This window comes from Pithys albifrons, chromosome 9 (assembly GCF_047495875.1).
Source record: "Pithys albifrons albifrons isolate INPA30051 chromosome 9, PitAlb_v1, whole genome shotgun sequence".
Classification (NCBI taxonomy): Eukaryota; Metazoa; Chordata; class Aves; order Passeriformes; family Thamnophilidae; genus Pithys; species Pithys albifrons.
The window spans coordinates 12,790,450-12,816,342 of NC_092466.1; the positions used below are offsets into that span (position 1 = coordinate 12,790,450).

General features: G+C 41.0%; 1 protein-coding gene across 1 annotated transcript in view; it reads right to left on the minus strand.

Moving 5' to 3' along the window:
• Positions 1-25,893, minus strand: part of SORCS3 (sortilin related VPS10 domain containing receptor 3) — a 279,510-nt gene that overhangs the window by 177,013 nt on the left and 76,604 nt on the right. Inside the window, exon 2 of the mRNA XM_071563732.1 lies at positions 15,884-15,951. Within this exon, the coding sequence (XP_071419833.1) occupies positions 15,884-15,951 (68 nt within the window). The remainder of the gene's footprint in view (positions 1-15,883; positions 15,952-25,893) is intronic.

Consider the following 25,893-nt stretch of genomic DNA (forward strand, 5'->3'; position numbering starts at 1 on the left):
CAATCTATGCTCAGTTTTAAGGATATTTTTCCTAAAACCTGCCTCTACATTGCTGCAAATTACTCAGTAACTGGAGAAGAGAATATATAATGGGGGGATGGGGGGGGATGATTATACTGTATATATTTGCATATTTACAGGACTACTGTAAGAAGAAAGTGTCCAATTGGTTTTTTTCTTAACTGAGCTACTATAGCCTGGCACCTCTTTCCTAAAATTAGCTCCACTTATAGATGTTACCATAGTATTTGTTGCCATACCAAGGCACACTTCCATAGGTGATATCATTTGTTATACAGCAGAACATCAGAGCTATTTGCCGGTCCTGAGACCTGAGTCTTGCGTATTCCTTAAAGCACATCTCTCACTTCCATATGTACCCACACAGGTTATGCCTTACTGGAGACTTTGAGAGGAAACCCCTGCCTGAGCTCTGCAGCACAGCACCTGCACCCAGGTGCCAGAGCTCTGCCCTGACACCCAGCCCAGACAGCAGCTTCTCCTGAGGCACAGATTTCTACCAGGCTGCCCCATAGTTTTGCTATGGGGAGTTTCTCAGGCTAAGTACCTGATACATGAAGACATGTTTCCCTTCATTACTTTTACAAGACAAGACCTGACCCAAAGTCTGGAAAAGTGCCTGAAAACACTCTGACTTCTTTAGAATCATAGAGTAGTTTGGTTTGGAAGTGACCTTTAAAGGTCATCTAGTCAAACTGTCTCCAGATTTGGATCCTATATTAGTGACCTATGTCTAAATTAGGTTCTTCTACATATTTCCTCTGTCCAGATTAAATAACCATTGTACAATCTGTAGCAATGCAATGATTTTTTCACATTTCTTCTACCAGGCTCCCTTTACCCTTCTGAAAAGCATTTGCAGCTTACATGACTTTAATAGCAAGCAGGGAAATATTAGGGGTCTGGACTATTTGTTCTTCCACTCACTTTCTACTACTTCTGGAATCAGATGTACGATCAAGTGTTTTTTAGACAAATCCCTTTGCATTGGGCTAACGTTTTGCAAAAGCTGGAATCAGAGTTGACCTGTCATGTTTTCTTCTTGTCCCTATTTCCAAGACCCTTTGCAGACTTTTGCCAAGAGCAAAGGTGAGAGTTAGGACACAGGAAAGGAATCGATGTTGTGATTTCAGCCAGCCCTGAAGTGTATTCTCAGATTTCTGTTCCAAGAAATAAGATGGTTTTGAGGAAACACTCAGCCTGGAAGATTCTAACCAGATTTTTTTCTAGATCATTTGTCCACAATTAAAATTTTAGAGAATAAGCAGCAGAAGAGAAAGGTTAAAAATGCATTCCAAAATAATCACAAAGCATTTTTCCTTATCCTAAACAAAGAGAGGCTCTGGGTCAAACTCCAAAGAGGAAGCAACTGCAACTCATGTTTTTCCTCGCCCTTGCATCTACACAAGTTTCTTTACTTTCACAGTATCCTTAACTGCCCTTACATTCCACCATGTTGTTGACAGCTTTCTCGTTTTATGCAGGTGTAAGCAATTCCTTGTGAATTTGCAAGCATTGCAGACCATACCTTAAACAGCCAAAACACAGAATTATACAAGGGAAGCAACAAGGAGCAGAGACTAGCATGTCAGCCCTGATCGCCTCCACTCCACACATTCATTTCCTATTCAGAGATCTGGAAAATCTCCTTCACACACTGGACTGTAGCCACCATCCCTGCTTGCGTGGGCCACGCATCACTGCACACCTTCCTGACCAGGAACAAATAACAGATGGTTTTAGAAGAGATGCATGTCCTGCCCACACTCAAGTTGGGAAGAGCCAAACACTGGCTAGAAAACCAGGTCCATTCTGTGCAGCAGCCAGGCCTGCTCCCTCTGCACTCTGAGCCAGCACAAACAGCAAAGGCTCCACAGCTCTGAGCGTCTGACAGTGCAAAACAATCACAACATTTAGATTCATGAGATTAAGGTCACTTTATGCAATACTTCTGAAGGGAAATCCTTTAGAATTTAAAATCCTTTGGTGTCTCCCTATCTTGTTTACAACTTCCTTACCTTGAGAAATATTAATCATATGAAGAAAAGTAAACCCAAAGAAAATAATAGCTTATGCTTCAGCTGTTCTTTGAAAAGCTTGTGAATCATCAATTTAACTGAAATTCATTGAAGTCATTAAATCCATTTTTCCCCCAAGCCAGCTCTCTCTCTGGGCAGCTCTAGTGTTTGAAATGGCAAAACCAGACAGTGATAGGACCTATTTATGCCTGTTTGAAGGTGAGTCTATGCTATCTGATTTTAATTCCAATCCATCCATCACAGGTACACAACACTGGTCCCTCAAACCACATGTTCCCAGCAGTCTGACCACTGTGATAGTGTCAAATTTCCTCTCTACACTCACAAAGGCACCTTATGCTAACTTTTGAGCACCACTTTCCAAGATCAATGATAATTGACTGATTAAGTATGCCTAATGCTGCCAGAATGTGAGCTGATTGTGTAATGGGGCTAATTAGTAACTGCCAGAGCTCATTCCAATTATTAACCTTTATGAATGTCATTTTTGAAGATAAGAAGTTGCAACACAGCCTACTGTGGCATTTGTAATGTTTTTTGTCACAGAGGATGAGACCAATGACCAACAAAGCTGAGGCAATCCACAAGAAAGGAGCCCTAGAACAAAGGATTCTACTTTTATTTTCTGCAACTGATAGAGACTGTAACAATAGAAAGTTGAAACATTGGTACTAAAGGGTTTGAGAACCCACTTTTCCATAAGACCTGAGCTCCTCAACAATGGCACTGCCAGCCATGTCTCAAAAGCTTCCTAGCCGTGCAGGTACTAAACCAATTGCCTGATTTGCCAGGTGGGCTTGTTTGCAAGGCGCCACATCCAGGGATGCTCTGGAACCAGACAGACACAAGAAGAACAAGTTTGCTATTACATTCCAAGAAAGAGCACCATTCTCACATCAGCACAGTGATAACTCTGAGTCTTCTCATATGTTATGCAGCAGAGGACATTCCATGATGAACCACATCATGTATCCTGCTTGGGTTAGAAATATCTCAACAACTAAATGAGACCACAGCCTACTTAAGTTCACCCTCATCTATGCCCAAGCAAACTATGTGAATTGTCACTATTTAATAGGAACAGTTCCAAAAACAAAATATGGACTTCTAATAAGTCTCCCAACACTGTGACAGGGCCTTGTTCTCCTACGTAGCCAGATTTGTGCTTATCACTGTTAAAATGCCATAGGACAACAAACTTATACAAACTTTTCAAGTGATGTGACTAATATCCCTCAGCCCCTATGATTAGGTAGCACTGGTGCGAACCACTCTCCAAGTCCTCAGAGAGGCAAATGGTTCATGACAGTCTCACCTGCCAAATACTCTTCAAGAAAAAAACAAACACCAAAGCTCTTCTTGCTTTGTTTCCCGTGCCTTGTACAAAATAGAAAACACACACTTATTTTAAGTACAAAGCTAAATGTGCTCTGTTAGCTCTGTATTCCTCGGAGACATCCCTTTTACCTTTATTGGTTACAGATAATAGAACCAATGGGATTTTAATCTTCCATGGGACATTTACTCTCTACTCTGCTAGAGGCACACTGAATGATGTACCATGGTCCACTGCTTACTCTGTAGCTTAACTACTCCATGGCAATATAACATTATCTCTGAAATCTTACATTTTAACAGATGGTCTTACTGCCTTGGTCTTACTGCCTCAGCCACACTTACACCTGCATGTAACCCAAAGAAAAGACAAGGCCTCACATATATTGGCTGTACAGAGACCTGTGTCTGGGGCATCTTCTGTGATCCCTGGAGTAATTACACATGAACCACAGATGGATCATAGTCTACTGAAGTCCTCAAGGGAACTCATACATCTCTTGGTGCTGATGGATGTTGTATGATCCTCCTGTTCCCACACCAAGATCTGGGACCTATTCCCTGTGTGTGGACTACTCTTCACCAAGCTGTTCCTGACTTCTGAACCTGCTTCTTGCTCTGCCCCCTTCAGGACCAATAACCAGCAACCAGGCTTCCTTCCAAATCACTTCAATTTCTATTGTTTCAGAGAAAGAGATGCAAGAGGACCGATACTAAATGCATTTCTCTTCCCATGGGGCTGATTACTCCTTGTGAGCTTCAGACCGCCATAAGGCTGGAACTCAGGTGCCGGCAATGGATTGCCCTTTCTTTCTGCATACTTCTCCCTGGGTGGCTTTGGAACTTCTAGGACTTGTACAAAGGAGTGCCCTGCACTCCTGGCAGTGGTTACAAATAGTTGGAGACTGTTGCATTTTAAATGCACCCAGGTAAGTTCACAGTGCATCTCGCAATCCTTTGCAAAACCACTACCTAACTTTGGGGTAAGCCTTGGCAGTAACAGCTGTATTAACAGCTCAACCATCTTGGACTATTACCAGCCTCCTCTTATGATCATTCTCACAGATCCCCTGAGCTAGACTACAAGATCCATAAAATAACATGTAACAATCCTGTTACAGATGCCATATGACATTAGTAGATTTATCGTAGAATAATATCCCTCAATTATTCCAGTACACCACCACATTTGCATCTCTGACTAGAACTGCAGGATGCTGAATGCCCAGCTCCTGCAGATAGCCTGCTGCGAGATTCATGCTTCTGGACAGAAAGCTTCAGGGATAACTTTATACAAGCAACTACTAACATATATGGAAAAAATTTTCTAAAGTGACTGGCCTTAAAGACACAGAAGCGAGCTCTAACAATCTGGTTGCAGAAAGGTCTCACTAAGCCTTTATAGTCTTTATTCAGAGGCAGAAATCCTACATGTTAAAATGCACTAGCTTCCCATGATCTAGTAGTTTACAGGAACTTTCATTTTCACTTAGTCGGGGTGTAAAAAACTGGCTGACAGATTTTACAGATGAAGCACATGTGGTAAGTAAATAAATCAAAGGCTGCCTTCCAGGCTGGAGGAATGTAGCCCTTTGTAAATATTATTTGGAGAAGTGACCACTTGATATGGGCACTTATTAACTACATTAGAAGTCTAATGAATACACCACAGAGATAATGAGAGGCAAACCAGACTACAAGAAAGATAGAAGTATTTCTTGCAGGTTTTCTAACAATGTTTTTCCATCCTTTATATTATTTACCACCATTATAAAATGGCAGTGCATATGCAAAAAAAACAAAACCAAAACCACCAATATAAACACATACATCCCATGTTAAAGTACTAAATTCTACAAGCCACTGTACAAAGATTTATGACCTGATCTGAAGCCTAATTGGAAAGAACAGAAAAGTCAAAAGAGGAGGGAGATGAGAAGAGAAAGGAAAGTAACAGCTTGGTTAAAGAGAAAGAAACCATGTAAGCTGATGCAGAGCCTAGTCATAGAGGTGACAGGGGCATTCCATCCTGCAGCAAGCACAAGGTGGCAGCAACACAGAAACTGCTGGGTGCAAGAACCTGCTTGCTCCTTACTTAGGCCTGACTGCCTAGAGAGTATGTGGCAGTATTTCTCTCTGGCCAACTGGTCAGAGGCCAGGGAACATTCTGAGCCACGGATGAAGTCTCTGCATGCAATATAATTCCTGACAGATTTTGGTTCTGATTCTAGGATCTCATCTAAACTCTGCATGAACATTACATGTTCACATGGGTAAAAACAAGCTCCAGCAAGGAGATCCACAGATTAAGTACATATTGTCCTAAGAACCAAATTCTTCTACTTGCTCTGAACCTTTGTCCAATGCTCCTTTATTCTTCATGGAATCACAGAATTGTTGAGGTTGGAAGGAAACTCTGGAGCTCATCTGATCCAACCCCCTACTCAAGCAGAGTAGAGACAGCGAGACCTAGAGAGAGCGGCCCAGGATCAGTCCCAGATGGCTTTTGAATATGTCCAAGGATGGAGACTTCACAGCCTCCTTGGGCAACCTGTGCCATGGTTCAGTCACCTAGACAATTAAAAAGGTTTTCCATTATATTCAGAGGAAACATGCTGAGTTTCAGTTTGTGCCTATGCATTGTCTCTCGTTCTGTCACTGGGCAGACACTGAAGAGTGTGGCTCCATCTTCTTTGCCCCTGGCTTTCAAGTATTGACACACATTGATGAGCTCCACTGCTTCCACTCCAGACTAAACAGCTCCCTCTCAGCCTGTCCCTCATACAGGAGATGCTCCACCCCCTTGCTTTGGCAGACACCCTATCCACACCATGTAATTTTGTAAGATTTTTACCATACTCTTTTCTGGGCATATTTTTTCAGGTTTTCCCAATCCTACTAGATCAGATCTAGTACAGAAGTCCTTATGTAATTTATTACGAAAGTTTTATTTTGCAATTATCTATTTGCGTATTTATAAGTGAATTTAATGTGTGGTTTTCATTAATATTGGCACATACTCACACTGAATGCATCCACTACTAACCTGTGCCAACAAATCTCCTCTGCACAGTAGAGAGCATTCAGAAAAAGACATTAGTAAGGCCAAAAAAATTCATCTTTAAGTGTGGCTTCCTGCAAAAAGTTTTGCAATCGACATCCAAATCTAATTAGAATGTAAGATGAGATAACTCAACAAAGGAGCAGCTCTCTAATGAGAGCAATGGAATTGCTGCTCCAAATGATAAAGAAATAACCAATTCCTGTTAACAGGTGCAGCTCTGCTGATGCAGCAAAAGTCACAACAAACCACAGGATCTGCAGCAGGTTCTTGGCTATGAACTCCCTCCTGAATGCAGCTTTGCTACTTTCTAAACAAGTAGGCAAAGCACTACAAAACACACTTTACCTGCCAACCCTGACAAGATGACTTCATGGGGTTGGTAAGACTTCAAAAACACATTTGCTTTTTGGCAAAGCTTCTTCTGACCTTCTCCACCAAATTCCCTGAAACATGACCAGAGCTCAAAGTACATTTTTGATGAGATAGGGTGTCTCTCTTCTTAGGAGCTCATAATCAAAGAAATTCACCAACAAGGAGAGAAAAATTATATTAAATATAGCATATATAAACTGAAAAAACAGGGACAAGCAAATTCTTCCAGTTCTCTAGAACACTTTAATTTTTTCCACAACAAATTACATTAATTCACACTGAGATCCTCATGATTATATCAACACCAGAAATATCTTTTTGAAATGAATTCCCTAATTTTCCCATTTTAACATCTAGTTTTCTGGAATGGAATGACTAGAGATCTGGGCAGGTTAAAGTTTCTGTTGCCCTAGTTAAGTGCCTAAAAAAATGGCTCAAAAAGGAATTATGCCAAAGGTATTTTTTGTTGATTTATTTTGGTTTGATTTATTGTGGGGTTTTTTTGAACTACAGTTTCAAAGAGAACTTTTAGTCCAATAAAATAAATTTGCTTAGAAAAGGTGACAGCATCCAAGACAGACACCAGCTAAGCAACTGAGGGAGAGTCTACCTGTAATGTAGAAGACTCAAATCCCTTGGTTGAGTAAAACAGCCGCAATAGACACACCAAAAATTTGTATTACCTGCTCATCTGCCACAGAATATTTTGGAGAAAGTATATGGAAGAGATATAAGACAGCATGATTTCTTCCCATGGTCTCTCACACAGTGCTCTTGACTTAGAGATCTCCAAATCCCAAAACCACTAAAATACTGTGCCATATTATGTCTCCAGCACAACCCCAGCTATTCCATTAGAAAACCTAAAGTATTAATAACTCATTGCTGATGAATAAGTAACAAAAAATAGAACACATTTCTGTAACTCTGATCCAAAAGCTGTAGACTTGTCTCTTCCTTCAATGTTATATCATAATGAATGTAAACCATAGGCTACTGCCACACTATCATATTTTACAGCCACCAGCAGAAATATCTCCATTAATTCACTGAACCTCCTTTTGAAACCCATTTATGCTTTTATTATTTCTGCCTCACAACATCCCGTAGCAATGACTTACACAATTTAATTACTTGAGGAATAAAAAAGCACTTTTCTTTATACTTATTCAGAGCAAGGGCTTGAACTTGGATCTTCCACACATAAGATTAGAATCAGTCTCTCCCTGGAGAGATTTTTGGTTTCTCCTGTTGAAGCTCTTTTGCAGAGTATAAATAATTCAAGGATTATGTGGGAGGGAAGAAAAGAGGGATGGCTGGGCCTCTTACCTGACTCATGGAAAATTAAAACAAAACCCAGCACATTTTTTCTCTCCATATTTTATAAGGAATTCCATCCTTGCCCCAAGAACATTCCCTCAAGAAGTTAGGAATTTGATAAATTGCCTTTTCTTCTTGCTTCTCTGTCTCCAGCCAGAAAACAAGACATATCAAAAATTCACATTATTATTAAAAAACAATTAAGTATAAACAGGAGCATCCCAATAACCCAGTTTTGTTGAGATCAAAATGTATGTACATTCAATGAGCACATTCCTCACACAGACATGTCTGCAGCATCCATCCACCATCACCGACCATCATGGTCCTCCCACAGCCACGTGTTCGAAGGTCTACAACCTCAGCAAAGCAGCTCTACATCCAAGCTGCAAAAGATGTGTGAGTGGAGCACAGAGAGGGGATGTGTAGCACATGTAAATATGAACTTCTGTGCCAACACTATGCAACGCCCTCACCTTATAATTTTGGGGCAGAATTTAGCCAAAGCTAAGACTTAGCTCTGTTTTCAGAGTCTTCCAGATATGCATAAAGCAATCTGAATATGTTTTTATTTTTTGAATTAACAAACTAGCTAAAACACTATTACGGTCGGAAGCTCTGTTTTTATTAATTCTCTCCAATTCAGCAGGAATTCCACCAAGGAATAGGGATGAGCAGATGCAGGCGGAAGCACATTAATAAATCATAAGTGTCATTAAAATTTGTAAACTAATATCTTCTGGGAAGTCTTGGCAATTAGTCTCAGAGCTTTCTTGCCACACAAAAAAAAATTAATAAATCCAAAAGGCCCCCTGTCTGATGACATCCCCACCCCCACAGAAAGGTCATTGATGAAACAATTAAGAGAGACAACAAATGGACTAGCCAGAAGGCTGGTTCACAAAAGACAAATGAGCTCCATGAAAAAGGATGAATAAGACATCTGAATAAGCAAAGGTGGGACATCAATCCACATAGCATCCCAAGATACATACAAAGGCTTTTAGACTCTCATTTGCTGGGCTACTACTTTTCACATGATTTTGCATTGTGCCCCTCAGTCTCCACCATCTCTGAGGAAACATTAACATGATTACTTGTTAAGGCAAGGAACCATCAGAAAGCAAAGCTGTGAACGTTACTATTCCCTTGATGGAAAATCCTGTGGGATGTAACAAGACCAGCGAAGCATCAGGAAGAAAATAATTGAAACCTCTCTACAGAGGTTAGTCTTACACTTAAAGAGCGAAAGAAAGAATTAAAGAATGAAGTCTTATTTTTATTACCATTTCTGAGTTAACTTAAGTCTAAAATATAGCCCGGAATTTAAGCCAATTAGTTTTCATTACTGGTTCCCAAAACATTTCAAACCGTTTTCACTCACATTATCCCTTTGTTGCAAAGTCAGTACCTCCTTCCAGTTTGAACTACAAAGAACGTATGGTTTGGACACTACCTGGGACTGTCTGGGACATTCGAGGAGGGATAAACCTTTGGATCATTCTGTTCAACTCCTTGAATGTTTGGATTTTTTTAAATACCATGGATCTTGACATTTAGCCACACACAGCCCAAGCAAATCCAAAGAATCCCTTACAAATGTTTTCCGGTGTCCACAATGAAGGGTTTGTTAAGATCACACTACAAAACCAAGGGGCACAATCTTCATTTGGCAGCAGCTAGCTCAGGAGTGGGCCATGCAACTACTGTGCATCTCCTAAAGAGTTTAAGCATCACTCCCATGCCAAGATGACATCCATGGCATCTATGACTGAGAGCCAAGCTGTGCTGAGACAGGGTAAACTGGATCACACTCTGTGGGGAAATGACTAATCATCAAGAATACTGGAGATGAAGAATTGCATTATTCTCAGACGTTGCTGAAGGTGTACATTAATTGCAGCTCAGGGGGCTGGAAGTCCTGAGGAACAACTCTCATCTCATGTTGTGGTCACCTGCTGCAGTTCCCCATTCCCTTAATTCTTCAGTAAACTCCATCTAACAGCTCTCAAGCACAAAAATTTCCACAGTTGGCTCCCATAGCCTGAAAAATCCAGCTATCATCAAGCTAGGCTGTTTATACATGTTAACAAACAGCAGCAGTGGAGATGCAAAATTTTGGTTACCCTAGTTTTCAAATCCAAGAGATGTCAGGGATGTGAATTATAGAATCGATTGGGTTGGAAAAGACCTCCGAGATCATCAAGTCCAACCCTTGGTCCAACTTCTGTGCTTGCACACAAGCCTGGCTCCTTCCCTCCATACCCTGATGGCTGACTGCACATACAAGAAACCTTTCTCCTCATCAGCACAAGATTTCTGCATTTTGCAATATTGTTAAAAAGTGCCAAATAAGATGCAATAATGGGAAGCATTACTTTGAAAATCAGCTCCATTAATTTTACGCCTGCATACAATCATCCAGAAAATATCATGTATCTAGGATCCACGTTGTCAGCACAAAAGTGGAAAATTATAAATGTAATCAAATTTGACAATACTGCAGGGAGATGTCAGCTGGTCATGGTGGCTGAGTGGAGACTGCATTTCAATATAGCAAACTCCAGAAAAACTACAATGCCCCAGTGGAGCCTGACCAGTACTAAGCAAGAGGTTGTGGCACAAACCAGAAGTCGCCATTCCCAGCAGCACAGTCTAAATAATGTAGTGCCACTGGGATAGAAACACTTAAGAAAGTTCTGGCTGTGCCATGACCTATTTCAGGTTTAGCTTGTTTCACAGAGGATGATACGGAAATTTGAGACAGGCTTATTGCATCTCCTGAACCCTAAGTTCTTACGCACCAGTCTTGGAGGCTGCTACATTTGGAGCAAGCAGATTAATCCCGTTTTCCAAGGGGACACCTGGCCCTTCACACCACATCCACCTTTTCACACCTACAGAGCAGCGCTATCTGAAACCAGCTTCATGTGCCACACACTAACCTAGGGCACAGAAATCCGTGGGAGCTGTGAAATTTTGCAAAGGCAACAAATGCTAGAGGCACACTGAAACATGCTGAGGGTCTCTGGAGACTGTGGGAGGCTTAAGAGGCAAAGCCATGGGAGGAAACAGCTTAAAGCCCTTTGGAAATTCAAACAGAACTGAATGAAAGAGCAATGCACAACATAAAGCAGCTTGCAACCAAGCTGAGGGGTTTTACTCCTCTCTGCTCCAAGCTAAGGTTGCAGCTGCTGTATTTTGCAGCTGTCTCTATTAAAAAGCTGAAAGGTTGGTGGGTTGGTTTTTTTTTTCTAACTCAACACAGAGACTAAGACAACAGCCCAACCTCTTTAGGCATTTTACAGCCACAAGAGTTAAAAATGCCTGGGGATTTTTGACTGCTGCCATGGAAACATAATTTCTTGGTTAATAAACAAGAAAACAAGGACTATATGTAAAAATTCCTTCATCAGCATTTAAACCTCTTAAACAGAAAGAGTCAGTTCCAGTATTGAGAATGGGTTAATACATGGGCTGGCATTATGTGCCATCAGATAATTTAGCTGGGACCACAGCCAGAGGAGGGCAACTCCAGGGGACCCATCAGAGCCGGGTAAAATGGGAGCAGGGACTCAGAGCTGACACATGCAAGTGCTTGCACTTTGGAAGAAAATCTGAACTGCTCCCCACTGCCCAATTAGCTGATGTGTTGCAGTCACAGCTATCTCATTGATCATAAATACCGCCCTGCTAACTTGTGCTTCTCCTGTCTGCTGGCTCACCCTCTTGTCTCTCTGTATTCATCTGAGATTGAAAGCTCCCTTGAGAGGGAAGCTATCTTTTTAGCTACTGCAATCCAAATAAATAAAATAAATTAATACATTCTTGGATACTAAAAAAGGCAACAGCGGAAAAACTTTTATTTCAGTTATTTTAGCAGAAAGAAACTGTTCAACCCACACTGGCTGAAACAGCTGAAAACATCTTAAATATTACAATAGCAACTTTAAATACTTATCAGATTGTCATGTTCACACAATTCTGTCAGTAAAGTACAGCTTAAACAGGAGACAGAATGAGAAATAAAGGAGGAAGCGTTCTTCCTCTGCTTGTAATACCTATGAAATCAATGAGGCCTACAAAATAAGAAAAGGAGCTTGATATGTTCCTCCTTATATTCCCACTCAAAACACAAGAAGTCCAGTTGGACAGCACTAGGACTAACTAATGAACAGTCTTGGTGCCTACCACACAACTTACAGAACTCCCCATATAACATATATGTACACAACAAACCTGAAGCCAAAACTTATTTATCATAGTCACAAATTCCATGGGAAGATTTGGGACTGTTATAAACAGAGACATTTGAAGAAATAAGCCATTAGATAGATGGTCCACTCTCTCTTCTTCCTAATAAAATTTTCAACAGAAAAAGAGACAACAATGCAAACAAAACAAAACAAACAAAAAACCTTCTCCCTCGCAAAAACCCCCAACATAGCCCTTCAACTCCTGATTGACAATGACGTTTGATGCAAGGGCCCTGTTCTGCAGAGGATTTGGGAATTAGAGGTGCCACAAAAGCACTTCAAATTAAAAACATCTAAGTTTACAAATTGGGAGGGAGCATTGTTTTCTTTCTGTTGATGGAGGTGGTAGTGGAAAAAAAAAAAAGAATTTACAGAAAGCATATGTCCATCCCTTAATCCAATTTTTACTTATAGTGGTCAGGATGCAGCTGGACTCTCAAATGCACAGGTAGATAGTTTGCTAAGCAATGAGAACTGATGTAGGGTTTGCATGTTTAAAAGCTTAAATAATATTTACAGCTATATTTGTTGACCTACGAAAAACTCTCTCTCCACAAATTCATAAACATCTCACACCATCACAAGTATGTTAAGTAGCAATGAAGTAGCATCCTTTCATAAGAGAAAAACTATCACCACCACTCAACTCAGTGGGAAAGACAAAAATCCGAACCACAACTGACAGGTATCTCCTGTGACAAAGAAGAGATGTGGTATTCACAAGGAGGAGGGGGTGTGTGGGCTTGTGTCTTTTCCTTGAAACTGTCTGTTTCAAGGCTGGCTGCTTCAGTAGCAATAGAGGCTTTTTCTGTGATTGAACCCCAGAAGCATGAATTTGGATATTAGAGCAATGTCTGTGTTCCTGCGTTCAAATGGGGACTAACAATTCCTCTGTCTAAACTCGTATAAGCCTGATACAGGAGCAGTTTCCAATGTAACTTCTAATTCTCCTCTCTTCCTCTGTTGCTCTCACTCCCTTTTTTAATTACATTCAGGATATTTTCTTATTGATTTACTTGTCTTTGTATTTAGATGCAGAGATTAGAAATTTCTCTCATATGACAGTTCAGTTTTCCATTAAAAGAAGCCTCTCATGCTCTAACCCAGAGCAAACTGAGATGGGGCTTTTGATGCATGAGGCAGGTGGAGCCAAGATGGTGTGTGGAGATTACACTGCACTCCGCTCTGTCTCAGCGTTCTCTGAATCACTGCCTTGTGATTCACTGCTCTCTGCCACAAAAGCCACTCTCTCTTGAGGAAGCAACTGTTCAGGATAGATATCACATGGCACCACTGCTCAGATGGGCAGGACTCCTGGTTAGCAGAAGGGATTTGTTCTATTTCCAGAAAACGGGAAGAAGGGGGAAAAAAAAAAAAAAAAGAAAAAACATCTCAGAAACGTGCAGGTCTCCTTCTGATAACTACTTGAAGTTGCATTCAGTTTGTGATCCATCAGATCTGGGGTCTCAGACACAGCTTTGAAGGAGTCTACAAAAAGTAACAGGAAAGCAAACCTCTTGCCAGGAGGTTTATATTCACTTTGCAGAGACAAATCCTTCTTTCGAAAACTTCAGGGTCTCAAAAATTAAAAGAAAATATTGAAAAGCAGCAATTTAAGTAATGCAAAGATTTGGGGGCCTCAATGTGCAAACAGAAGAGAAAATCCTGAGAAAAGGAGTATTTCTCTGGCTTATGCTCAGTATCTATTTCTACCATGTCCTTTCCAAAGAAACCCACATCTGCTCTCTAAGATTTCACACTCCCCTGTGAAGTACAACATGATTTAATCCAGAATTTTCCAAGTGGGAAACTAAAGTTTAGAGTCCAGGAACTCTACCTACTAGCTCTTACCCTAAGCTTTCCTCCCAGACCTTGGAAAAGAACCTGGGATGTTCTGACTTCCCAACGTCCCTGAGTCTCCAAGCCCCACAGTGGCCCCTATTTCGCTCCAGAAAAGATGCAGAAGTGTCCCAGAACACACTGAAGCACTCCCACAAAGCAGTGTGTTTCCCCAGCTGGCCAAGCGCTGGATGCTTCTTATTGTACTGATGATGAATTATGTTTCTGTCACTCTGACAAACTCCAAAACGATGCTGCAGAGCTCAGGTGAGGCTGCAGGCTCACTATTAGGACATGATTTGCCTTTTTGCTACAGTATTTATGCAGAGCAGATTGGTTTGCAATTACATTTTAAGTACAGTCACAGTGCTATTTGTGCACACTAGGTAAAGAGGCAAAAGTTTTTAAGGCTTTAATACCTTGAAAAGTACCAGGCTAAGTGGAAAAGACCATGTTCGTTCTTATTAGCTGCATGGTTATTTATACTTTTGCAGATTACCATGGTACAGAGCAATTAGGCTTTTTAAGTACTGCTCAAATCGAGAAGTTTCAAGAGCTCTAATGAACAATTAACCCTTAAATGCATTTACAGAACAAATCTGCTCCAAATGGGGGCTTTTAAATTACCTGGGAAGAGAGAACTACAAGACATCATCTGCCAAGAAGTTGCTCACACCTGAGCAGTGGCTGCAATGCATTGACAGTTCCACCAACTACACTTTAAGCAGGTTTCACAATAGCTGCAATACACCAGGTAAATCTGAAACAAGGCACTTGGTCTCACCAGTCTCTAGTTACCTTTTTTTTTTTGCCCTTTAGTAAAAGCACCTGATAACAATTCTCTCCAAGGCATACCCTTTTCACACAGGCAGAATGAAACTATTTGGTGATTTCAAATGTCAAGGAACTGACCTGTTTTTATGGGTAAGTTTGGGGTCTGAGGGGATTTTTAATTATGTCTGTATTTTAAATGCAAACACATACTTACAAACACACACTCTGTCCAGGAACATGCTTTCCCAGGTCAGGACAGTCCAGCTCCCACACCAGACTAGGAACATGTCAGGTATGAGACACCACCCAAGCACATCCATAGTGGAGAAGACACCAGCACCCCACTATGGTATCTCTAGTCCTTTAACAGCTATTGTGCTTACAACCCAGGGCAACACAGATTCACTACTAAATGACCATCTCAGCTCACAGGGCTGAGGAACATGACTAAGATTGTATCCCACACTGTGTTGTATGCCACCTCAGACACTGTTCTAGCAGGCATGTACCATCTATAGAGCCTGTTCTCATTGTCAGCCTCACAGCAGAGACTCTGAGGAATGAGGAGACTTGTCTAAGGACACTCAATGGTGAGAATGAAACCAAGCTCCTCTGTGTGCCAAGGTAATGGCATTACATCATGAAACCCTCGTTTGCAGACTCCACTTCATTAAAGGAATGTGTTCTTAATCATGTATCTCTTTTGTTAAAAGCAACTCCACTTCTCAGATTCTCTCCCAACTCCTTCTCTGATGCACTCAGATACCACCCACATGCCCACACCCCCAGAGAGCCCCCAGTTTTACAAGAGACACAGTGCAACCCCTTCGTGCCAGCTGCTATGATTTCTACAATCCACATACCTCCACAGTGAACTCTCCGTAACACTCCCCAAGTTGAAGTCGTAGAGCTTTGTCAGAATGAGAATCACCTAGGGAGGGGAAAGAGAGGGAGGGGGAGAAAGGGAAAAGAAGAGAAAAAAAGTTTTCCTTTAGATTTTGTAACAATACACAAGGCATCTGAAACCACCTAGAGGAGAGCTTAGCATTTATCCATTAAAGATGCAGTATTATGGGATAAAGTAACCACTAACACTTATTTTAATCTCAAAATGTTTTGCATTTGAAATAAAACATGCCAACAGGAATTAGTCAGACTTTGTGAGCTGACCTCTCTGCAACTACAGTTATTCAAAGTCAGGGATGGAATCGGATGTGCCCGTGTGAATTCAAGAAACAGCCCAATCCAAAATTGCAGTCAATCTACCACTAACTCTTTAATCTCCATGGAAAGAACTGGCAAGTTTATTTATGTAGATCCTCATCCAACAATACAGTCCATTTTGCCTAGAATGAGCTTTGTTGCTCTCTATCTGCTGTCACTGACCCCGAGAGCATGGGAATTTCTATATGCTATCACCTTTCTGCAGTGGTAAAATAGAGGGACACAGAGCATGACATTCTGCTTGGACACTGAGCAAGACAAAACTTCAGCTGTGTCTTCAGTGCTCAGATAGAGTCAGAGGCTTCAGGACTCCCTGACTTTGGGGAGAACACTCCTGAGTCATGTCCCTGCAAAACTGAGGTCAGAGGAGAGGGGAGTTATGCAGTACATGGGGGACCACAGAGGAATATAACTCCCCTCTTATATCTTGGTGCTCTGACCTCAGATTTCACAGGTAAATGTAATTCTCCTAGTTATGAGCTACACTGCCCAATGCCCTTCTCTCCCTCAAAGGCAGTTATGCACCCTGATAGCAAGGCTTCTCTTCATTTTTGTTTTGCATCATTTTAACACTTCAGCATTGTTTCCTCCTTGCAGGATTCAGCACAGGCTAGTTTCCATTGCAGTTTGACTAAAAGGTGGGTCCAAATGAGAGATGTGACCCAAATGGCTGAGTTTGATAATGTGTTCCTGTGCAACCAGGATCTTTGCTACTACAAAAGCCAGGTCACCACCTCTCTTCCTGCTCCCACAGCAGTGGGACCCAGCACACTTTTCACTCAGGTTTCCCAGCTGAGAGTCTGCCAGGTGAGGAGTATAAAGCCTTGCAGAAAAATGCCAAAAGATTAATCAATATCACACCTGCTGCAGCAGTCAGTTACTGTCAGCATAATACCAGGAAAAAACCTGTTCAAATTGCAAGAGACCTTGGTACGTGACTATGCAGTCAGCACCCAACTTAATGGCTTTAGAATAGATGCTCCACACATTCTCTCCTGGATTCACTTGCACCATCCCTAATTGCATTTTGTCACTTTATTTCCACACGCAGAGACCTTTAGGAGAAAGATAAAAGTCAAGCTGCTTCCAGCAGGGTGTGAAAAGAAACCAGCCAGGCAGTTTTGAGTCAGCATATGCAAGTCCATGTCAGCCTAAACCAATGTTATGCCATGGGGAAATAAGGCTAATATCCATTTTATTGCAACTTAAACCCTGCACACACCTTCCCATACAAAGGGGGAAGAGCCAGCTGCAACACACAGGAGCAAGGTCTGCATGGTTTGTGTACCTCCTTCCCTTATACCAAGTGTGGGAAACAGGGCAGCCTTCTCCCAGCTAAAACCTGATCAGAGTGACATTTTTAGGATATTCTATCTATTCCCACAGGCAATCAGACAGGACTTCTCTCAAGAGTCTCTAGGAAGCCGTGCTTCACAGCACTAGCCCTGCACTGCCCATAATTCATCCTTAATATTGAAACAACTGTGGTAAGGTTTCACAAAGATAGTTTTCTGGTTCCAGAGTCTAATCACATTGAAGACAACTGAATTCAGTGGATCCTGGATCCATCCCTAAGCACAGGAAATAAAATCTCCATATCCTGGTAAAATTTCAACAGGGTAATTTTACCTTAAATTGCAATTGCAACTAAAGGCAGTATCCATATTTTCCCAGCTTTTTGTGTGTGTCTTCCCAGATGTCCTATGCCATATATTTTTAAGATATCTATTATAAACCCTGCAAATCTCAGGATAACACCAGCTTTACAGAAGTGGGTTGAATCATACTCAGCTCCTGGATTTAAAGTCATAGTAAAAGCACATTGTTTAGTATGACTTTTCTGGATTTTCCCCTGGGATGACTGACTAATATCCATCTCTCCTTGTTGTTAATGCACAGAAAGCAGAAGTGTGAACATCCCTTTGCAGTATCTCACCAAGGATTCCAGGAAATAGCAGGAGCTGCCTGAGGCAGTGGTGACAAAGTCACCTACAGCAACCTGAGCATAAAATCATTCACCAAGTAGGCCCAGGCCAGGCAACATTCCTGCACCACAAATCCCGGTGGCTCTCACTCTGTCCCCACTTGCTTTTGAGACAAGGCACATCAGATTCAATAAAGGCAACTTTGGCACCGGTTTGGTGAAAACCAGAGAGCATCTGAGAGTCTGAACACACAACCTTTCCAAGAAAAGCTGTGAAAACACCTTCCTCCCAAACGCTGCCTCAGGACACGTTGGAGCAAACAAAACTGCCAAGGGACCATCACAGGCAGTTAAGACACAACCCAAAGCCTGAAAGACACAGCTGGTTCCTGGGCTGTTTTCATGGGGTGCATCTGTCTTGCTGAAGAAACTTCAAACCCTTTCAAGGGGCAATTCTGAGGTCTCCACATCAGGCTGCCCCAGCCATACTCAGAAGAAACCAGAAGCAGGGACATCAGGGGCAGATGTGGGCAAGTACCACATTTTCTAAGACATTGCATTGTTTGAATGCTTTAGTTGAAAAAGAAGGGAACAAACCATAATGAAAATTAGACATATTTTCAAAAACTGAATTCTCACAAAGGAAAAAAGTGAAAAAGGAAAAAACACACAATGATTCAAGCTGAGACATTTGATTCCAATTTCTGTTTTGTAGTTGAAGAAGCTTAGCTTGTTTTTGTCAACATAACACATAGCCCTGCTTTTTCCATGCCAGAGTAATTTCACATGAAAATTTTGGTGGTTTATTTTAGAAGATGAATTTGTTTTAAAATTGAGGATTTTGCATTTTATATACTTTTTCAAAACAAAAACATAATCTACTCCAGAACTGAGAGAAATCTAGAATCGTTACCCCACAGAAAATGCCCATTCTGCAACCAAAATGAAAAGGAAAACATATTTTCCTGGGGAAAAGAGATACAAGGAAATAAAGTTACAAATAATTCAGAAATAGCTAAAACTTGCAGTTAGGCATTATTGAGTCAAAATAAGGAAAACATCCTTATAGTTCCAAATGAAACTCTTTCTGTTCATCAAACTAATCTTCTCAAAATTAATTTCAAATCAGCTCAATGCTGAACTGCATTTTTGTCTGGGATCATACTGCTCCCTTGGGGAATACAGCTCAGATATGAAATGTTCCCATCTCCTATGGGCCACGCTCCACACATCCCACTGTGCTTCCCAGGACACCCCAGGGGCAGGTGTCCCTCAGGACACCAAGCAGCTCAGCTGGTTGAGAATGAAAAAAAGGGAAGACAGTCTGCAGGACAGAGTGCAAAAATAGGGAGGCTGAATTGCAGTTCCCTTAGGGCAATACAGTCCCTGTGGAAAACGCAATTTCAAGCTGAGTTTACACAAAACTAAATGACCTGAATAATTTAACAAACTGTTTTGATTTTGTAAACAGAAGAGGCGATGGAGAAAGAGTAATGAAAAAAATAAATTTTCTTTGGAAACAGGTGATGTTCCAGTCTTACAAGAATTTCCTTTATGCACTTTATTTTACACGCACTCCTCTCCACAGTGTATATGGCGCTTGTTTGTTTGTTTCAGAAACTACTTTGTCTAATGAATCCCCTGCTGTAAGGCTTCCATGACAAGAAACCTATCAATTACTTGCCTTCAATAATCTATACTTCAAAACAGATTAAAGGCCTCTGCCGCTGAGAAAACCTGCCATAATGCTGCCTAACATACTGAACCACCAAATCCAGATTCAGTATGATGAACCACTTCTCTAAAATAAAGTCAGCAAGTGTCCAAGGCTTTCCAGTTCAGCAGTCTTGAGTCTTGACACAACTTGTCTGGCACGAAAACAATAAAAATGTAACCAGAAACAGTAGTCCACATTGTATTCTATCTCAAAAACACAGCTCTAAAGGGATCACTATTGTTCAGAAAACTATTAGGAATCTCTGAGCCTATAAATCACCAAAGTACTCAGAAGCTCTTCAGAGTATTTGGTGATGTAACAATCTTCCATGCCTATAAAACTTTACTATGAAGTAAAATTACTTTAGTTCATTAAACGCACTTCCAGATCTTGCCAATTTTAAACTGGCAAAGCGCTTTGCATATACCCCACAGTAGAATATATAATGCCTGTTTCACACAAATTATAGTACAAAGGCGCTGCAGTTCCTTCAGCAGGTTGAGAATGAACTTCAGAACATTCAAAAAATGCCACACCAAAAGCAGTCATGCTCTTGTATCAGGGGACACTCATATTAGAGACAGGAGAGGGAAGAGCACAGCAGCCAGAGAAAGTAGGTGATCATTTCTGATAGACACCTAAAAGGCCATCTCTTCTCTAAGTGATCCTGCTATATCAGCACAGAGATTAACACAACTCATCAGTAGCCCTGTGCACATATTTACCAAGTGTAATTAATAATGAGTAAAGGGAAAAGCACTGAGCACAAAGCATAGCAAACTGGGCAGACAGATTTACAGGTGAAAAATGAGAGCTCTCTGCTCACTGGCTCTGGCATGTTGGAGTCTCCATTTCCTGCCCACAGACACCTTTCCAAGATGCTTGTGACCTTTTATGTCCTCCACACCAGCCACAGGAAGCAAGTCTGTAATTTCCATCTGCCATTCTCCAATCCCTGAGACCAACAGCACCCAAGAAGTACATTTCAAATGTGAGAAATGACAGAATACTGGGAACCAGTGTCAGTAAATTGCTCACAGCCAAAGGCAAATTGGCTTAAAATGCTCTGGGACTTAAAAGCCAGCAGTACTGCCCTGTGAGGTCTTAGTGTTTCCTTTGGGATTTGTTTTGCTTGGGCTTTTTGGTGGTGGTTGGTGGCTTTTAAGGCACAAAATTATAAATTAGAGATTAACTGATTAACAAGCAAATGGAAGCATTTATGATGACAAATTTGCTAAGTCAGTCCTTCATAGAATCTCTACATTAAAGGTTAATTCTGTCAAGAGCCACCAATACCAGCCTAATTTTCTCCACATAAACACTCTAAGGATGAGGAAAGCATTTACATGGCCAACATACATTTGTGCTTAAGTTTGCAGTGGGTTGACCCCAACACATGCCCTCTCCCCACCCAGGGGAATGGGGGGAGAACTAGAGGAACAAAAGTGAGAAGAACTTGTCATTCCAGACAAAGACAGTTCCATTATTCAAGGAAAGAGAAGAAAATATATTTAAACAAACTAGCAATGCAAAGGCAGTCACTGACTGCCCCCTCCCCAGCAAACCAGTGCAAAGCAATCTTGGAACACTTGGAACACAGTTATTGTTGCTGAAGATGATATTGTGTGGGACACAATACCTCTGCCCTACGCCTGGGGTGGGCAGAGTGAGAAATAGAAAACCTGACACTTCAAGCTCTGTTCAACTACACCTAAAACAACGATGTGTCATCAAAGTTGGTTTAGCCAAAACTTCAAGCCAGCATGACATAGGCTGCTCTGAGGAAAAAATTAACTCTATTCCAGCACAAGTATTTTTCTAGATCAAGGTACAGTAAGTCTCAACAACAATCCTGGTTCCACCAAAATCACTTCACACAAATACACCTTCAAAAATGTTTGCATGCATGTGTGTGACCACACTACGCAACATCACTATCATCATTTACCCTGGAGGTCTAAGTGCAGTTACTAATACTCAGGAAAGCCATCCCCAGTTGTGAGAAGCATAAAGAATTATTACAAAGCTCACAGTGAGGAATTTAAATTCCACAGGTGTTAACAGATTCATCACCACTAGAAACAAGGCAAGTAATATCATCTTTGTTTTACTGATGAGGAGCCAGAGGCAGAAAGAGATTAGGGAAAAGATTAAGTGTTGCTCTAATGGAAACACTCAGAAAGAAGAATCCAAATCAACTTTTAAGATTTTGGTTCAATTCACTTTGCAAATATATATGAAAAATCAAATTAAAGACTACTTTACTCTGAAAAAGCATGTCCATCCAGGAATTTAACACAGCTGAAATAATCCAATTCAACACATTTATATACTTTAAGATAAGAAGTATCCTCTGGAAGATAAAGCCCCACTCCAAATTCACCCAAAGTAACAGATTTGCTACCTAAAAGAGGAACACACACACCTTAAGTACGAATCTACCTTCTTTTCCACTGCCTGGTGAGCATAGCTGAAGAAACTTTATGTTCAGATAACAGGAGTTAACAAATAGCACAAGAAAACAGCAGAGGTACTAACAACAAACAGGCCAAATCCTGCCCCTGAAAATTGGAGCAACACTTGTGCAAGAGTAAAGTGATGACAATTTAAGCCACAGTGAAGAAGTTTTCCCTTTTTTTTCTTTTAAATCTCCAGAGAGATAAAAATGATCTGTAGGTGGCTTCAGGCAGTGCAGGCAAAAGAAGCCTCTGAAATTGAAAGAGACAAGTCTCAAGATCACACACAAAAGCAAAACATGTTCCAGTGAACTTGTGATCTCTAAACAGCTGAGACTGTCAAATTTGTCCTCAAAACAAGAACCAGTAACTAAAAGGAAGATATTCTCCTTTAATCCTCCTTTGCCTGTGCTGCTTATCACTTTTCAGTATGAAAATTGCCACAGTATGCTCTTTCTTTCTGTCCCCTGTCCTCCTCCCTTCATTATAACTCAGGCAGCAGAATGGGCTGGAAACAGAGCAGGAGAAGTATTCCCATGGATTCCCATAGGACAGCTGAGACAGATCATATTATCTTCACAGAAGTGCCTTCTTTATGTAAGCAGCAGTTTGAATTTCTCATTTATAGGGCTTGCACTGAATGAACAGAATCTGAGGGTGTAAAAAAAGAAAAACCAAAACCACCACAGTGCCCTGCAGAAACAACTAGATAGAGAAAGCCCAACTCTCTCCTCCTGTGCCATTACCCGCGAAAGCAGGGCAGGAATTTTTTGTATTGGTTCTCTGCTTCAACAATTCAAGGGCAAGCCCAGTCTGCCAGAGAAACAGCCCCTGTCAGCATCACCACTGAGAGAGACCCTCCCTTCCAGTGTCATGGATTTACCTTTCTGGGTTCACACAAATCTAAACAGCATTTTTAATTGAATCTGACAGGATCTCTCATGCTTTCAGTTTTAGACATTTTGGTGCAGGGATGGTAATTTAGGATATGTTCAGAGATGTCTTACACATAGAAATCCTTGCCATGGTTGTGAATGCAGCTAAATAACACCACCACCAAAACAATTACTAATGACTCCAGGACTCAAAAGAGGAATCTGACTATAAGGTTTTACAACAGTATAGGAAAACAAGTCAGATTTTCCTCCTCCCAACCCACAGATTCCAATTCTGTCCAGAGGCTGCAGGAGAGCACGTACATGTGCATGTGTGAGTATAATATAAAAGCTATTATCTGCTACATTGCATAAGGACAGAGTGTCTGGAAAAGGTGTGGTGATTAGGAATAAACACACCGAAAGGGGAGGTGGACACACCAATACTATTAGAAGTTTGTGAGTAGCATTAATTGGAGAAGTCAGAGGTAGAAAAGACATCCCAGTTTATCTGATTCACACCCCTGAAAAAGCCCAGTTGTGCTCCACAGGATTTTTTCCAGCTCTTCAATATGGTCTTGCTGCACATAAACACACATTCCCACCAGAAAAGACATCTAGATTTCTTAAAATAACAGAAGCCTGAGCTTTATCTCTGTGTAACTCAGTTAAACATAAATACAATCTCTCCTGTCAGGTAGTGATATGATTTAAGGTTCCACTATCATGCCTTATAAAAGGTGATAGTGAAGAACTCATAATTTATTTCTATTGATTCAGCAACCCACACTGGATCATATCTCCCAGTTCTTCCACTTTGCTAAGAAGCCTTCACTAAAGCCTTGGAAACTTTAATTTTATCTTTTTTCCCTTCTCCGTCTTCCTTTTAAAGCTGTTGTGTGCACATCTCTAAGATCAAGAAGAAAATGAGAAAAGCCCCCAGTTACTTTGCTGGCTCTGTTCTTATTCCAATTATCTTCTGATACCATCTGTGAACCAGCAGATTTTGTGCAGCAATTTAACTCTGTGAAGTCAGTGACATACCTGCTGAAGGGCCTTTTACAGCTTCTGACACAGGGGCACAGAAAAAAGAAGGAATGACTTAAATTCCAACTGTGAGTACACTACATTCATAGGACAGTTCTCAATTTAACATCAAAAGAAAATAGAGGTAGGAGACCATAGCCCTTTGAGATCCTATAAACAGCCAGGTGAGGGTTTTCCTTAGGGACTGAAGGCAAGACTGGCTGGTTCTACAAAGGAAACTAAACTATGTGGGGAATTTCGTGTCTAAGCCATTTCTGAAAGGAAAAAACTCCCATAAAACTGACTTTTCAAGAAAATACAGGCTGTGTACTGATCTTCCACTGTCTACTCAGGAATTCTCACTCCTCTCACACACGTTCTCTGTCTCTCACCTCTCCCCTATATATGTATATATAGAGAGATAGATATTAGTGGCCTTCTTCAGATTCCAATTAGCAACTCAAATAATTGATATTGAGCGGTGCATGAACAAGAGATTCGCTCTCTCTCTCCTCAGGGACAGGAGATGAACCAGATATCCTGTTGAAGTCCTTTCCAGTCTCATGTCTATGACTCAAAGATTTACTTCACATGAAAATGCCTCCCTGCCAGCACAGGAGAACAGCAGCAGGGAATTAGGTGCTGTGCCACACATGCACACACCTGCTGTGCTCCCTAAAATACAGAGTCTTGCATTCAACATGACAGCAGGAGATGAGTGCTGGAGAAGCCACTGTGTCAGCAGTGCAGTCTGCTCACTCAGAGCAGGAAAGGGCATCAGAGGCTCCTCACTCCAGCCCCAGCTTTGATGCCAGCTCACCCACCTGCTGGGAGGTTAATTCGCAATAGAAGTGTTATTCTAAGACAGTATTATTATTGTCTCTAAATCATACAACATTATTCAATTTTCAACAATATCACTCTGAGAAAACATCCTTTCCTTCCAGGGGAAACAGTCCAAAAGTTGGTGTTTCACAGATTTTACTATGAAAGAAAAGAAGGTAACAGTTGGGACACAAGTCCTTGCATCTGCTTTCAATGGGCAGTTAAAAGACCTTCCGTTCCTGCCACTGATCCTTATTAACAACAAGTCCAAGTACCTTAGACTTTGGTTTATTTCCTTCCTTGCAAAAGCCCAGCAAAATAAGGATTGTTGTAGTGACAAGTGCAGGCACAGAGGGAAAAAGGACAAAATGCAAAAATTGTTCAGTTAGGTGCTGGAACTACCAACATTCAGTACTTAGATTTTCCACTACATTTCATACCCTACATCTTGAACAACTGTAACTTAATATCCCTACCTTGAACATCATTAGTACAAACCCATGATGTAATCACAACGTTTTAAATACACATACATAAAGTGTTTATAAATATAATTAAACAGTAGGAAAAGTGATATATGAGAGTCATCACAGAAAAAATAAGACAAAAATATAAGTAAAACTTTAGAGTATATGAGCAACAGGTAACTTGGGCCACTGAGGCTGAGCAGGACACACAGAATCAGAAAGTGTTGGAGGTAAGAGACCAGCACGAGCCAGGGCTCTCCACAGACAAAAGGTCAGCAATAGCTTGAGTGCTAACTAGTCAATTAACATATTTTTACATTATTATAGATTCAATGAAAATTAAATTAGCTGATTATCTT